The sequence below is a fragment of the Nicotiana sylvestris genome, chromosome 12 (genome assembly GCF_000393655.2).
Source record: "Nicotiana sylvestris chromosome 12, ASM39365v2, whole genome shotgun sequence".
NCBI lineage: Eukaryota > Viridiplantae > Streptophyta > Magnoliopsida > Solanales > Solanaceae > Nicotiana > Nicotiana sylvestris.
Genome location: NC_091068.1, coordinates 6,045,444 through 6,058,883, shown reverse-complemented (window position 1 = coordinate 6,058,883; position 13,440 = coordinate 6,045,444). Strand labels below are relative to the sequence as shown.

The 13,440-nt window shown below is 34.8% G+C and overlaps 2 protein-coding genes across 2 annotated transcripts; one reads left to right on the top strand and one right to left on the bottom strand.

Annotated features, from left to right (window-relative positions):
• The first annotated feature begins 255 nt into the window (after positions 1 to 255).
• On the top strand, positions 256 to 4,014 carry LOC104210739 (disease resistance protein At4g27190-like). Its single transcript, XM_009759702.2, has 2 exons — positions 256 to 883; positions 1,479 to 4,014. The coding sequence occupies exons 1-2, from the start codon at positions 353 to 355 to the stop codon at positions 3,939 to 3,941; spliced, it is 2,994 nt and encodes a 997-aa protein (XP_009758004.1). The 5' UTR covers positions 256 to 352; the 3' UTR covers positions 3,942 to 4,014.
• A 1,446-nt stretch (positions 4,015 to 5,460) lies between these two features.
• Positions 5,461 to 11,595, bottom strand: LOC104210741 (nudix hydrolase 8-like). Its single transcript, XM_009759703.2, has 9 exons — positions 11,075 to 11,595; positions 8,642 to 8,901; positions 7,919 to 7,984; positions 7,682 to 7,819; positions 7,349 to 7,426; positions 7,174 to 7,224; positions 7,037 to 7,071; positions 6,258 to 6,366; positions 5,461 to 5,832 (listed from the first exon to the last, which is right to left on the bottom strand). The coding sequence occupies exons 1-9, from the start codon at positions 11,214 to 11,216 to the stop codon at positions 5,626 to 5,628; spliced, it is 1,086 nt and encodes a 361-aa protein (XP_009758005.1). The 5' UTR covers positions 11,217 to 11,595; the 3' UTR covers positions 5,461 to 5,625.
• Between the last annotated feature and the right edge of the window lie 1,845 nt (positions 11,596 to 13,440).

Here is a 13,440-nt window from a genome sequence, read left to right as displayed (position 1 = left end):
TTTTTAATGATCACGTGAGTTATACGTGGGATCAGATGTTAGGGTTAACAATTATTTTCGAAAATCTATTAGTTTTAGGGTTGAAGACCAAAAATGTCCATTTTTTCTAAATAGTAAGGACTATACCTGTTAAGGGGTATATATGAAGGACCAAGATAAACCAACCCCAATACATTAAGGACTATTTTGATCATTTTCTAGAAAAATATTGTCTTTTGGACCAAAAATTGAGTCAAGGAGAGAAGGAACCCTCAGTCAAAATATTGTCTTTTGGACCAATAATTGATTTTTCCTTGTATCCTTTATGTTCTTGTTCTCGAATTTCTGCTAGTTTAGTCTCACGAATTGGTCGATGGAAATAATTTTTAATGTTGTAGCTGGTTTTGTTGTTGAGGTGGGGAAGAAGGTGTGTAAATGCATCTATCCTAAGATTGAAAATACCGTCCGTTTCACATCAAATGTTGAAAGTGTAACAGAGGAAATGGAGAATTTAAGAAAGTTTAGAGATGATATCAAAGGGAAGGTGGAAGGAGCTGAGGGAGAAGGCTATAAACCAAAACCAGAGGTTCTCCAGTGGGTCGAAGATGTTCAAAAGCTGGAGACTGACTGGGAATCTATGAAAGAAGACATTGCAGCGGCTAAGATGGTTGCATATAAATGTTGTCCAAATTGCAGTCTTCGCTCGGAAGTCTCCACTCAAGCACGAATCATGCGAGATCAACTTTGCGACCTTAAAAAAATGGGAGAAAATTTTGGATCCAGTTTGGTGGTTGAAAATTACCAGGTGAAAAAAGTGGAGTACATCCCAGGACCATCAATAGAAGGCCAGTCAGCAGCAACAAGAAATCTCAACAAAATCCTACAACTCTTAGAAGATGATAAGGTAAATTGATTGTTGAACTTAAACCATTCCAAGACTAGTAATCTTAAATTGTTTAGGATTGGTAGTTGCTAATTTACAACAACAACAACAACAACAACAACAACAACAACAACAAATCCATTGTGATTCCACCAGTGAGGTCTAGGGGAGGGTAAATATACGGAGGGGGACCTTACCCCTACCTTCAAGAGAGATTGTTTTCGGACGACCCTCGGGAAAAATAAAAGAAGGGCAGCAGCAAGCACACCCTGGTTTTCTGAAATATCCACAACCCTCCTCAACCTCAACTCCACCACCCTCTCCCAAACTTTTATAGTGTGGCTTAATAGCTTGATGCCTCGGTAGTTGTTGCAACTTTGAATAGCACCCTTGAAAAAATCCAACTCCCGAGATCATAGCTCTCGCCTCATAGAAGAAATACTATGAAGAACTTAAGCATCTGGGTATGAAAAAATTTAGGTCAATCCAATTTTGATTAATCTCTAATGGCTAAGCAAGTGTCAGGATGCTATATTTTTTGTTATGTTTCTATGTGTTCTTCTTTTTCCTTTGCATCCACACCCAAACTATAATGGTAGTGCTTGAATCCTTTCAGGTATGCATCATTGGTGTATGGGGAATGGGAGGAGTCGGTAAAACGACTTTGGTGAAGAATCTGAACAATGAGCTCCTAAAGACTGCTACGTCAAGCTCTAATCTGTCTTTTAGTGTTGTGGTATGGGTTACAGTGCCCAAACCGCCAACAGACATAAGAAAGGTTCAAGCACAAATTGCCAACAGATTAAACCTAAAGGTAGACAGTGAGGAAAGCGTAGAACGCATTGCCAGCAGAATTCATCAGAGGCTCAAGGAAGAAAAGAGTTTCCTTCTTATACTCGATGATGTTTGGCAAGCTATAAATTTGGATCATGTAGGTGTGCCCCAACCTGAAGATCCCGCAAGAAGCAAGGTAATTTTAACTTCTCGTTTTGTTGATGTTTGTAGGCAAATGAAAACAGACACCGAAATGAAGGTGTTGACATTTGATGAAGATGAATCTTGGCAAATGTTTGTCAAAAATGCGGGAGATATTGCCAATCTGGAGCATATTCAACCAGTTGCAAAGGAAATTGCAAAGGAGTGCGATGGATTACCTTTAGCAATCACTGTCATCGGAGCATCTATGAGAGGGAAGAAGAGGGTCGAGCTTTGGAAAGATGCTTTGGAATCACTTAGAATGTGTGAACCTCACAACACAAATGTAAAAGATAATGTTTACAAGGTCATTAAGTGGAGTTTTGATTCTTTAGAATCTCAGGATATTGAATTATCCTCAGAGCAAAGAAGCAAACATGTGAACAAAAGGGGAGGTGACATTCAAAGTTGTTTCTTGTATTGCTCCTTATATCCAGTGGCTATTTCACCAGATGATGTCATAGATTGTTGGTGGGCGGAGGGGTTCCTTGGAGAACGTAACACATATGAAGAAGCCTACAACAGGGGAATTACAATGATTGAGATTCTAAAAGATGCCTGCTTACTAGAAGCCCATGAGTGGGATTCTGTAAAGATGCATGACGTGGTTCGCGATGTTGCTATATGGATAGATAATTCCCTGGGGGATAAGCACAATTCTCTTATTCAAGCTGGACTTGGGTTGTCTGAGATATCACATATTAAAATGTCAGCTTCTGTCAAGAGAATGTCTTTTGTAAGCAACAAAATTGAACGTTTACCTGATTCCTTCATGGAGTGCCCAGAGACAACAACTTTACTTTTGCAAGACAATTGTTGTCTTGTGGAAATTCCCGATACGTTCTTTTTGGCATTTCCAGCCCTAAGAGTTTTGAATCTGAGTGGAACTGATATTAGAGCACTGCCTTCTTCCATCAATAGTTTATATCAATTACGTGCTCTAATACTAATAGATTGCTACTGGTTGACAGAGTTACCACCTATTGGTAATCTTTGCAATTTGCAATTGCTTGATTGTCATAATACAAGGTTACATCATCTGCCGCCAGGAACGGACAAGTTGACAGATCTGAGGCGTTTAACTGCAAATCATTTGAAAAGCATCGACCTAGGAATTCTTCTCAAATTAGCTAGCATGGAAATGATAAATGTGCCGGGTACCCGTCTTGAATCAGCTTCTTTTGATGAGCTCTCCTCTCTACAGAAGCTGACCTCTCTTTACATCAAATTGGATAGCTCATCAGTTTCTAATAGAGACCACACCTGGATGTCTAGATTGAAAAGATTTCAAATTGTAGTTGGGGAACCTCTAATTCAGAGTTATTCCTACTACGTACCAAGGAAACTAGCTATGCCTACAGTTTTCACCAACTCACCACCAGAAATAACCATCTCCGAGTGTGAAATTTTCAGTAAGGGAGAGCTCTCAGGCATGTTGCAGTTTGCTTCAAATTTGCGCTTGGAAAACTGCAAGGGTCTCAGGAAGTTGATTGCATACGACAGTTTTAATGGAATAAAAGAACTTACAGTACGTTACTGTTCTTGTGATTTCAAACCAGCAGAAGAAGGAAGTGGACGGTTTGACCCTCTGCCAAATCTGGAAAGTCTCCGCCTCAACTTGATATTTAATTTAGAGAGTGTATCTGATATCAGTCATCTTGTGGGTCTAAGATTTTCTAAATTACGCAGACTAGATATTTCCGGTTGTCCAAGACTGAGATGTCTCTTTAACGTTGGTGGAGCTTTTTCTGTACCGAATCACCTGGAACATATTGGAATTGACGATTGTGATGAACTGGTAGAGTTGTATGTGCAATGCGGCTCAAGTCAGACGACACTTGCCAACTCAGAAATTCCAAGAGTTCGGAAGTTACTGTTGGAAGACTGTCCAAGCTTAGGAACACTGGGCGAGAATACATGGGAACACCTGCAGGAACTTAAGTTGAAAGATTGTAATCAAATAAGGAAGCTTCCTCTGTCTATTCAAACCTCCAAGAACATCAAAGTAATAGAAGGACGGTCAGAATGGTGGAACCAATTGGAATGGGATTCCGATAACTTCAAGTCAAATTTAGAGCATTGTTTCCAACCAATTTATTACTGACAGAAGGATCAAAGTTGAGGCTACTTCCACTGCATTTCAGATGATTTACCAATAAAACTTTTAGATTTCTCAATTAGTATGGTTTACAAATTAAAAAATAATTCATTAATGACAATCAAAACTCAATAATCTATATCCAGATGGAGAATAAAAGAGGAAGTGAAACTTAGATACACATGCTCACACCTATACATATTTAATGCACGTAATATTAGAAATATCAATTATAAAAAAATAGTGGTAGATTTCTATCAAATTATTCTATTTAAAAATAGTGGTAACTCGTAAAATGATTATTCTATCTATAGCGTTAATGTATTTAAATTAAATCTATAATAAGAGATAATTATTTAAATTGCAAGTAAAACACCTTGGTAAAAAAGAAAATTTCATATATAGTATAAAAAGGTATTACAGAATTGAGGGATTGAAAATAACAACAAACCCACTAATGTCTCACAAGCCACAATTGGGGTCTGGTGAGGGTAGTGTGTACGCAGACCTTACCTCTACCCTCGAAAGATAGAAAGGATGTTTTCAATAGACCCTCAGCTCAACAAAGGTAATTGGGGGATTGAAAATGGAAAGGTAAAATTGGCATTACGTGAGATAGGAAGGTGAGAATGTCTTATGTTCAAAGCTGAGGAGTTTTATTTTTAACTGTTGTAGTTTTCATCCTTTTGTAGCTAAAAGAAAAAGGTAGTCATGAAATGGAAAATATTTACATTTGAAATATTTGGAAGTGATGATACAAACCGATGTAAATCGTTTTAATACAATTCCTCCATTTTCTTTTCCTTCCTTTCCCCCTATTGACTTAAGCGAATTCTTTCATTACCTCCCTGGACTGATCACTTTTATAAGGTCTTAGATTCACTCGTAGCTTTACCTCGGGAAACTTATACTTAATAAAAACAGATTAAGGGTGTGTTTGGTAAGATAAAAGTCATTTTCCAAAAAATATTTTTCGAAAAATGATATATTTTTTGAATTTTCTTTTATCCTGGAAAATGTTTTTCGTTGTTTGGTTGGAGAGTCCAGTACCCGCTGAAGTGAAATGCGCTTCAGCATCATCAACAGGCACAAAAGAAATGAAAAAAAATGGATTTGTGGACTCGCCTCAAGATGGAGCGGAAGAAATATTTTCTAAACGGGCTGATAATATTGTCTAAGTGTTATATGAAGTTCACAATTCAAATGTTATCAAGTATGTTGAGCTTGACTCATTGTTGCCTCATGCATGAGTGGACTAGAAAGGCAGAAGAAGGAACTTCTTGCACCAGAAAAACAGAGTTTCGAGCCAAAGTTAATTGGTAGAGTTTGTTGTGATGCATTTCATGTCTTATATTTTTTCTGCCAATAATTATTCCTTGTTTGTACTATTTTTCTTCTTTCTGGTTCTGATATTTTGATTGCTTGACTGTATACTGAGTAATTTTTTGTTTAATTTGTGTTGTGTAGTACATTAAAAAATTTGGCATATGTCCTTGCTTTTGTACAATTATGAGCTAAAGTGCCATTGAGGGAAGAAAAACTTCTTGGATAATCACTTGAAAAAAATATTTTACATATTTACAGAGTCAATACCCTGCAGATTACAGCGGATTACATATACACAAAATGACCAAGTGATATTGTTAGTCATTGTGAGTGGTGAAGTGTAATATCCATACTGATTGTGATGCTAACTGGCTTGACAATTCAAATCTGGATCATCAACTGTGTTGAAGTACAATGTGGAAAGTTTGTCATCAAATTTGGAAACCAGCTGATGGACAGACAATCCGCAGTAACGCTTCCCTAGTCGAGCAATAAAAATGTCAATTATTTTCTTGAACATGTCATCACCTTGTATTAGGGGCTGCTCCACAAATTCAGCTAGAGGCATCCACTGTATCGCGAACAGAAAGGCAGGTTAAGTAAATGCGAGGTAGCATAAAACCACACACACTAGTCAGAATTGGGTCTGACTCAACCCTTAAAGCTAGATCATGAGGTGAAGATTGTCCAAAATCGTATAAGAAAAGAACTATCAAATTTTCCCAATCAATATGAGACACATAATCCGTTGCATGCCCAGGATCGAACATCTTGTGCATGGACAATAGTGTGGCACAAACCCAAGAGCATGGATGGGTGTGACGCAAAACCAAGAATAGGGATGAGTCTGAGTCTGATGCTATGTTAAGGAAAATGGACATTGGCCTAATTTAACATAAAAAAGCAAGTTCATCGGACGAGGAAACACAAATTTCTCCAACCAATGTAGAACATTAAACAATTATTATTGCCTGTTAATTTATACAATATGCTTACCTTAGCAGCCTTAATTTCTAGATCATCAACCATGATCTGTTTTGATAGAGGTCTTAATAGGCAGACGAAGAACAAGTCCGACTTTTCAAAGGCCACGTTTTGTGCATGCCTGAAAGAGGACATCGATAAGTGTTAATTAAAAAATGGAGGCTATAAAATAAACAATTAGAGTCCAAAATTTAACCAGCATTTCACTTGACACTTTAAACTAAGGTTTAGAGTGTGATTGTCTCAAATAACATGAGGGAGAGCAAGAAGCTCAGTTAAGCTTGAAGATGGGCAGTTTTTATTGTAGTTGGAAGAAAGTAAATCTTATATTTCTACATCAGATGCACATCCTTTTCGATCAATTTGTTACACCAGAAAGCAAGAAATGTCCTAAACAATGAAGTCTAGGAGAGCCTTAGCGCAACGATAAAAGTTGTCGCAGTGTGACCAATAGGTCACGAGTTCAAGCGGCAGAAATAACTTATTGTAGAAATTGCAAGTAAGGCTACGTACATAAGAACCAATGTGGTTCGTCCTTACCTGAACCCCGCACATAGCAGACGCTTAGTACACTAGGTAGTCCTTTTTTAGTAAGCAACAAGTGTCCTAAACAGTTAAGTCTAGCAAGTAGTACTTCTATATTCTGTGTGTCTGAGGAAAGTTCGCTCGGATACTTATCGTATCAGCATTTCATGTTCTTATAAAGTACGCTAATATAGATCTTCCTAGCTCTAAAAAGGCATATAATCATGAAAAATGCATGGTCCTTTGAAGAGGAAGATTTTTGTTACCTAAAAGCCATAACCTCCGCAAATTCAGTATCAATCTGGAAAGAATAATGATAAAGAAAAATATCATTATGATTACAATTGCTCATTATAGATTGCTCATTTAAGTGAAAAAAATATGTTAAGTGTGGATTTCTTACCCCAGTTTCCTCCTTCACTTCTCTCACAACTCCTGTAAAGATCTCCTCGGACTGTATTTTGACACGAACAGTTTTTAAGGAGTTAAGTATACAGAATACATGTTTGAGTATTTACTTCTGTCAAAAGTGACCAAAATGTTAAGGTCAAATTGAGTTAAGTATACAGAATACATACCTCAAGAATGAAACCAGTTGGTATTTTCCATAGCCCTGAAAGAGCCGGCGCAGAATGTTTCTCTTGCACGACGAGCACCTAAATGAGTATTTCATTAGGCTACGAGATTACAACAACAACAACTAAAATAACAACAACAACAACAACAACAATAAACCCAGTATAATCCCACGCGTAGGGTCTGGGAGAGGGTAGTGCGTACGCAGACCTTACCCCTACCTTAAGAAGGTAGATAGGTAGTTTCTGATAGACCCTCGACATATTTCAAGCACAATGATCTTCATAAGCTTATACATGTTAATAGGAGGTCCATCCAAATAGAAAAATATGCACCTCATTTTTATTATTGATCACAAAACCTCCAACTCCAACTTGATGAGATGCATTAGAAGGAAGCATGCAAGGTTCATCTGGTATCCAATAAGTCAACATGACATGTCCTTTTTCTGCATGATGGTACTGAAATCCTTCCTACAAAAATTTAGAGTTTGACCATTATTTTTAGCCAGCATTCAATATCAAAAGAACTAACACCAAAACTTACAAGATTTAAGAAAAGTGATATAATACCTTTACTGCAATAGGAACTAGATCACATTTGTCCACTGGTAGCTTAAGCCAAACTCCCTTCTTCCCCTGCATTGGGAGCCATTTATTAGCAAAAAGGTATTTTATAAGATGTTATCTAATAATATTTGACAAAAGTTGTGAGTCTTTTGGACAACATTCCAAGTACGTTTTACAGTCGCAAGAGTTATTGAAAATAAAGAGAAAAGAAGTGAAAATGCAATGGCTTCCACTATGTAGTAACAATGTTGTCAAGAGCGCGCTCAAGTCTTGAAGCGAGGCTCAAAACATGATGAACGCTTAGCAGGTGCTTCAGCGTTGTCATCAAGGCTCTAAGGCATACTTTCCTTGCCAATGAGCGTAAGCGATGCTAAACAAATGATATTTTGCTTTGTCGTAGATTATTTTCAATTTCTTTGTCCATATATTTTTAGTTCATGCTTATAATCATTAGTCTTGGACTATACATATACATACATATATATATATATATATATATATATATATATATATATATATATATATATATTCATACTTTTTAACATTTACGCCTTTTTTCACCAAAGCACACACTTTATTTGCTCTGTGCTTAAAGCTTCAAAGGACCTGACAGCCTTTTTGTGCTTTTTGCCTTTGATAACACTGTATAGTAATCAACACCAGACAACAAATCTACTCATGAAGTTTGCAACTATTCTAATATAGTAGTTGCTGCTAATGAAGTACCTTCACTTTCCAATGAGCGAGAGATGCACGAAGCACAGACGTAAATATGGCCGGATTGGATGGTAGTCTTTCTGCGTTGACGATTACCCCTCCATATTCATCATCAGAGGCATCAAGTACCCATTTATCTCTAAAATACAAACCTGTACGGTTTGTACCATTTATCTGATAAGAGAAAGTGTCCACTAAGAAATTCTTTTTGGTGACTGAACTTGTAGCATCATAAGAAGTTCTTGAATAAGAAGCCTTCGTTGAAAGCCCTGAAGGTAAACCAGAAAAGTACAGTATTTCAACTTCATTGGCAGTACAAAAAGCAACACTACTCATTTAGCAGCAGCAGTAATGGTGTTATCTGATAACGCGTCAATAATATTCTTCTTAGTGACTGCATTAGAAACAGGAAATGCATCTCTAAAAACTAATGGTGCACTTTATATTGCCTCATTGTATGGCCATTTTGACAAGAGCAGACTTACTTGAATACACAAACTTAAGCTCGTGTAAAGCGGAATAAAATGACTGGAAATGTTAGAGAGAAACCACTTTTATGTTGACAGTATACTTCAACTGCGAGCATGATACTTTTTCTTAGCTAAGTACGTAGAAATGTTATGTTAATTGATGGCGGTAGGACTTGAACTCTCGTACCGTGTTGAATTGTGTGACCACAACATCTAAAATATGATCACTATTCAACAAAATACGCAAATCTCTTAATAAATGACAGAAGCGGAACGAATGATGCTGAATACATACGGCCCCTTAAACTTGCCTAATTTTTTCACTTAGACACCTCTACTAACACTTATACCTATTGAACACTTGAACTCGAGTTAAGGATGAAACACCCAACAAACATTACAACAACTGAAGGACAAACATGAAATGCTTTTATCTACATAGCTAATGCTTTGTCCTTCAAAATATACTCTCCTCTTCACTTCAACTATCAAAAAATCAAACCCGCTCGGACTCTTGAAAAATACTACCAGGCGTGTGCCAGACCCTTTCAATATGCATTTTTGGAGGATGTGCGACAACAATTTTGGAGGGTCCAAGCAACATGGCAGAAACAATCATTCTAAGTAGTAGCTTATGGTTGGCTTTCTCCAAAATCTGGATACAATAATTAAATACTCTAAGCACGAAAATAGTACTCTCTCTCTCTTCCATTTTATGATAATTTGGGTATACTTTTCCGTTTTAGCCTGTTCCAAAAACAAGACACATTTTTATACTTAGAAACAAGTTAATTTTAAATTTCCATTTTATCCTTAAAAAAAGGTAGTCTGGTACACTAAGCTACCGCTATGCACGGGATCCGGGAAAAGACCGAGGTCTATTGTACGCAACTTTACCCTGTATTTCTGCAAGAGGCTATTTCCACGGCTCGAACCCGTGATATCCTGGTCACATGGCAGCAACTTTACCAGTTACGCCAAGGCTCCCCTTCCATTTTATCCTTAGGCCATCTCCAACCCTAACACCAAATTTCACACCAAAATGGTGTAACACCAAATTTACTCCAACCATTACACCATTTTTTACATTAAACCTTCTCTCTCTTCTATATTATATTATTATCTTCTATTCACTTTTTATTTTTTATTTCCTTCAAAGTAATACTATCTTTTTTCTTTTTTCCATATTCATTATATATAATTCACATTCACCACTTATATAATCATTTATTACAAAATTATTTTAAAGGATAAATCAACTAAAAGTGAAATCATTGATAAAAGATAATTAAATAAATATTACATCATAGTCAAATTTAATTTAAGTACCACATAAATATTTAACTTTTGCCTCTATTCTCCCATAAATGCTCGATTAATGCATTACGAAGTGCGAAATACGCATCTTTATCCTTAATTATAATGTATTTTTATTTTATGTATTGTTAATTTTCTTTTTTAAATTTTAGCTTTCACTTTTCAATTTTAGAAACATTAGATATCTTACGTTTGCATTTTTTTATTTTTAAATAATGATTATATCTCTTTTTATACAATTATAATAATAATAAAATTAACTTATAATTTTATGTAAATATAATATATACAAAAATTAATATATCAAAAAATAGGATATAAAATTAAAATTATAAAGAACTTAATATAAAATTAATTATATACACAATATATGATAAACTAAAAGTCCAAAAAATAAAAAGATTGAATAAAATAATAATAAATCAAATTTAGTGCAACACTATTCATGCTCTATAATGGTGCAAGAAATGGTGCAGCCTTGGAGATGGTCTTAATGATATGATTTTATAGTCACAGAAATATCGCTATGTTTAAGACCACCGAGTAACAGTCTTCTTATACCCATTAAAGATCAATGGGCTGGAAAAATAACCATCTCATTAAATCCAAAAATTCAAAAGGGTATCACAAACCTAATTATATAACAGAAAATTACCTCTGCGAGAACAAAACTTGGGAGCCACATTGACACCAAACTTGAGCTTTAAGTCTAATAACGAGCTAGAAAACTTCATTATCTCCATACCAACTGATTTAGACATTGATATTGCCTTAGAATCAACATATTTCAGCTCCATTTAAACTAATTCTTCAGTTCAAGATTCAAGTTTTTAAAGCTAAAAAAAAGATATTTTCTTGGGTATTTTCACCCCCCTCCGAGAAAACTAAAATTTGAACAAAAAACAGTGAAGAACTGTAAGTAAAAGAACATAGAGTGTAGTATATATATAAAGGAGATGAATTATGACATGGAAATTGACATAAAGTTAAAGCAGATGTTTGAGTTTGATAGCAATATAGCATGTGGTTGAAAATGAACCCTGTGTAAAATGACAAACACAAGGTTGAAAAACAACTACTAAAAGAAAGATATTTTTATCAGTTATTTGCATTAACTAAAATGAAGGGAAGTGAAAGGAAAACTGAGAGGGAAATTGAAAATGGAAAGAGTAGTGTGAGGTAAAGTTAGTGTGAAGAGAAAGCAGAGGAAACTCAATGGTTTTAAACCATGGAAGTTCTGGCTCTACTCTACTTATTTTTTGGGTGTGTGTGTGGGGGGGGGGAGTTCCACCAACTTGGTGTCTAGTATGTGTTCGAATACGCATTGTGCGAGCGAATACAGTTGATATAAGATATATTCGTAGCACGTTTGAATACAAGTGATATAAATTATTATAGAATCTATTTTCACAAAACGGATCTAGATTTATAAGGAAAATAAACCACATTAAAGCAGAGTAAAACAAGATTGTTTATTAGGCCGAGACCCCTTTGTTTGGTGTAATATCATAGATCTATGATTTAAAATTTATGGGTTCAACCTTGGAGATTGTTAACACTGAACCTAATATTTTTAAAGATATGAGTTCATATATATTATTTGTTGTAATTTTTAGAATAAATTTATTTCTCGCGTCAAAAGTATTGGATCCAAATGAACTCGATATCGTAATCCTAAATCCGCCCATAAACACTAGGTGGCATTAAGTATTTATCCCAGATATCTGGAGACAGGAAAAAAAATAATTTTTGGGTTACAGTGCGTAATATCATCTTTCGTCACTCTCAAAAAGAAAAAACAAGTAGGTAGATCATGCTTCCTGAATTTTTGCTTATCTTAATTATGAATTATTTAGTTGTTAGCACTATTATCTTATCCTTTGACAACTTGGAGAAATAATTAATTTTAGGACGTCTCTCTTTCCTTTTCGTGAATAATGCATTTTCCTATCAACAAGAATGGCATGATTCGAAATAGTATGAGTTTTTTAAAATGTAAAGCCGAATATAAAATTTTCAATTTTCCTATGAAATAGAGGATTTTAATGTGAAGTTGGTTCTTAATTTTCAAATCTTAAAAAAAAAATATAAAATCATATTTAAAAGTTACATAAAAAATAATATATATATATATAAAGTATAATTTTTCAATAAAGAGTATTCAATCGGTCATTCTTTATTGTATGTGACTATGCCACTGAAAGCTGATATAATAAAGTATATATTGAACTGTCAACAAATATTATGTGGCTAAAATCCAAAGAACATACAAATTAAAGAACTCAATTGCTATCATGAATATCAATAGATCAGTTATGTCAACAAAATCCAAGTGGCAAGGAAATATCTTATAAATAAATATTAGTAAATAACATAAGAAAATGGGTCAAATTTGTTGCACTCTTCGAAATTAAGCTATTTTGTATTTCGTTAAACTTTTGCTCTAATATTACACTACTAGGAGAAAGCTTTTTATTTGACTCCTAAAAGAGCTTCAACATAAAGGTAATTTAGAATTATAGTCAAAACTTTGAGAGGTGAATTGGACTTTTTTCTCAAAAATATTTAAACAAATGAAATCCACTCAGTACACATTTAAGATCCACTAAGGGCAAAGAAAAATATCAAAATAATTTGCTTGCGGTAAGAATATGAATGAACAAAAAGTACTTCTAAGGACGATATTGAGCAATTTTGAATGCTATTAAAATAAAAAGTTTAAATTTATTTTTCAAAAAAAGTAAGTGAACGCCAATAAATCTATGAAAAAAGAGAATTAAAAGAAGAAAAATTTGATTGGTTAAAAATGGATAAGATTGTATTATTAGTATCTCTTCAATTATTGAAGATATTTTTGGTACATCTCTTCTTTTTTTTTAACGTGTAATGAGATGCATAGAGAAAATAAGAACTACTATATGACAACGGAGGTTGTGAGTTCGAGTCACTCTAAGAGCAAGGTGGAAGTTTTTGGTGGGAAGTATGCCGAGAGTCTATTTGGAAATAACCTCTCTATCTATG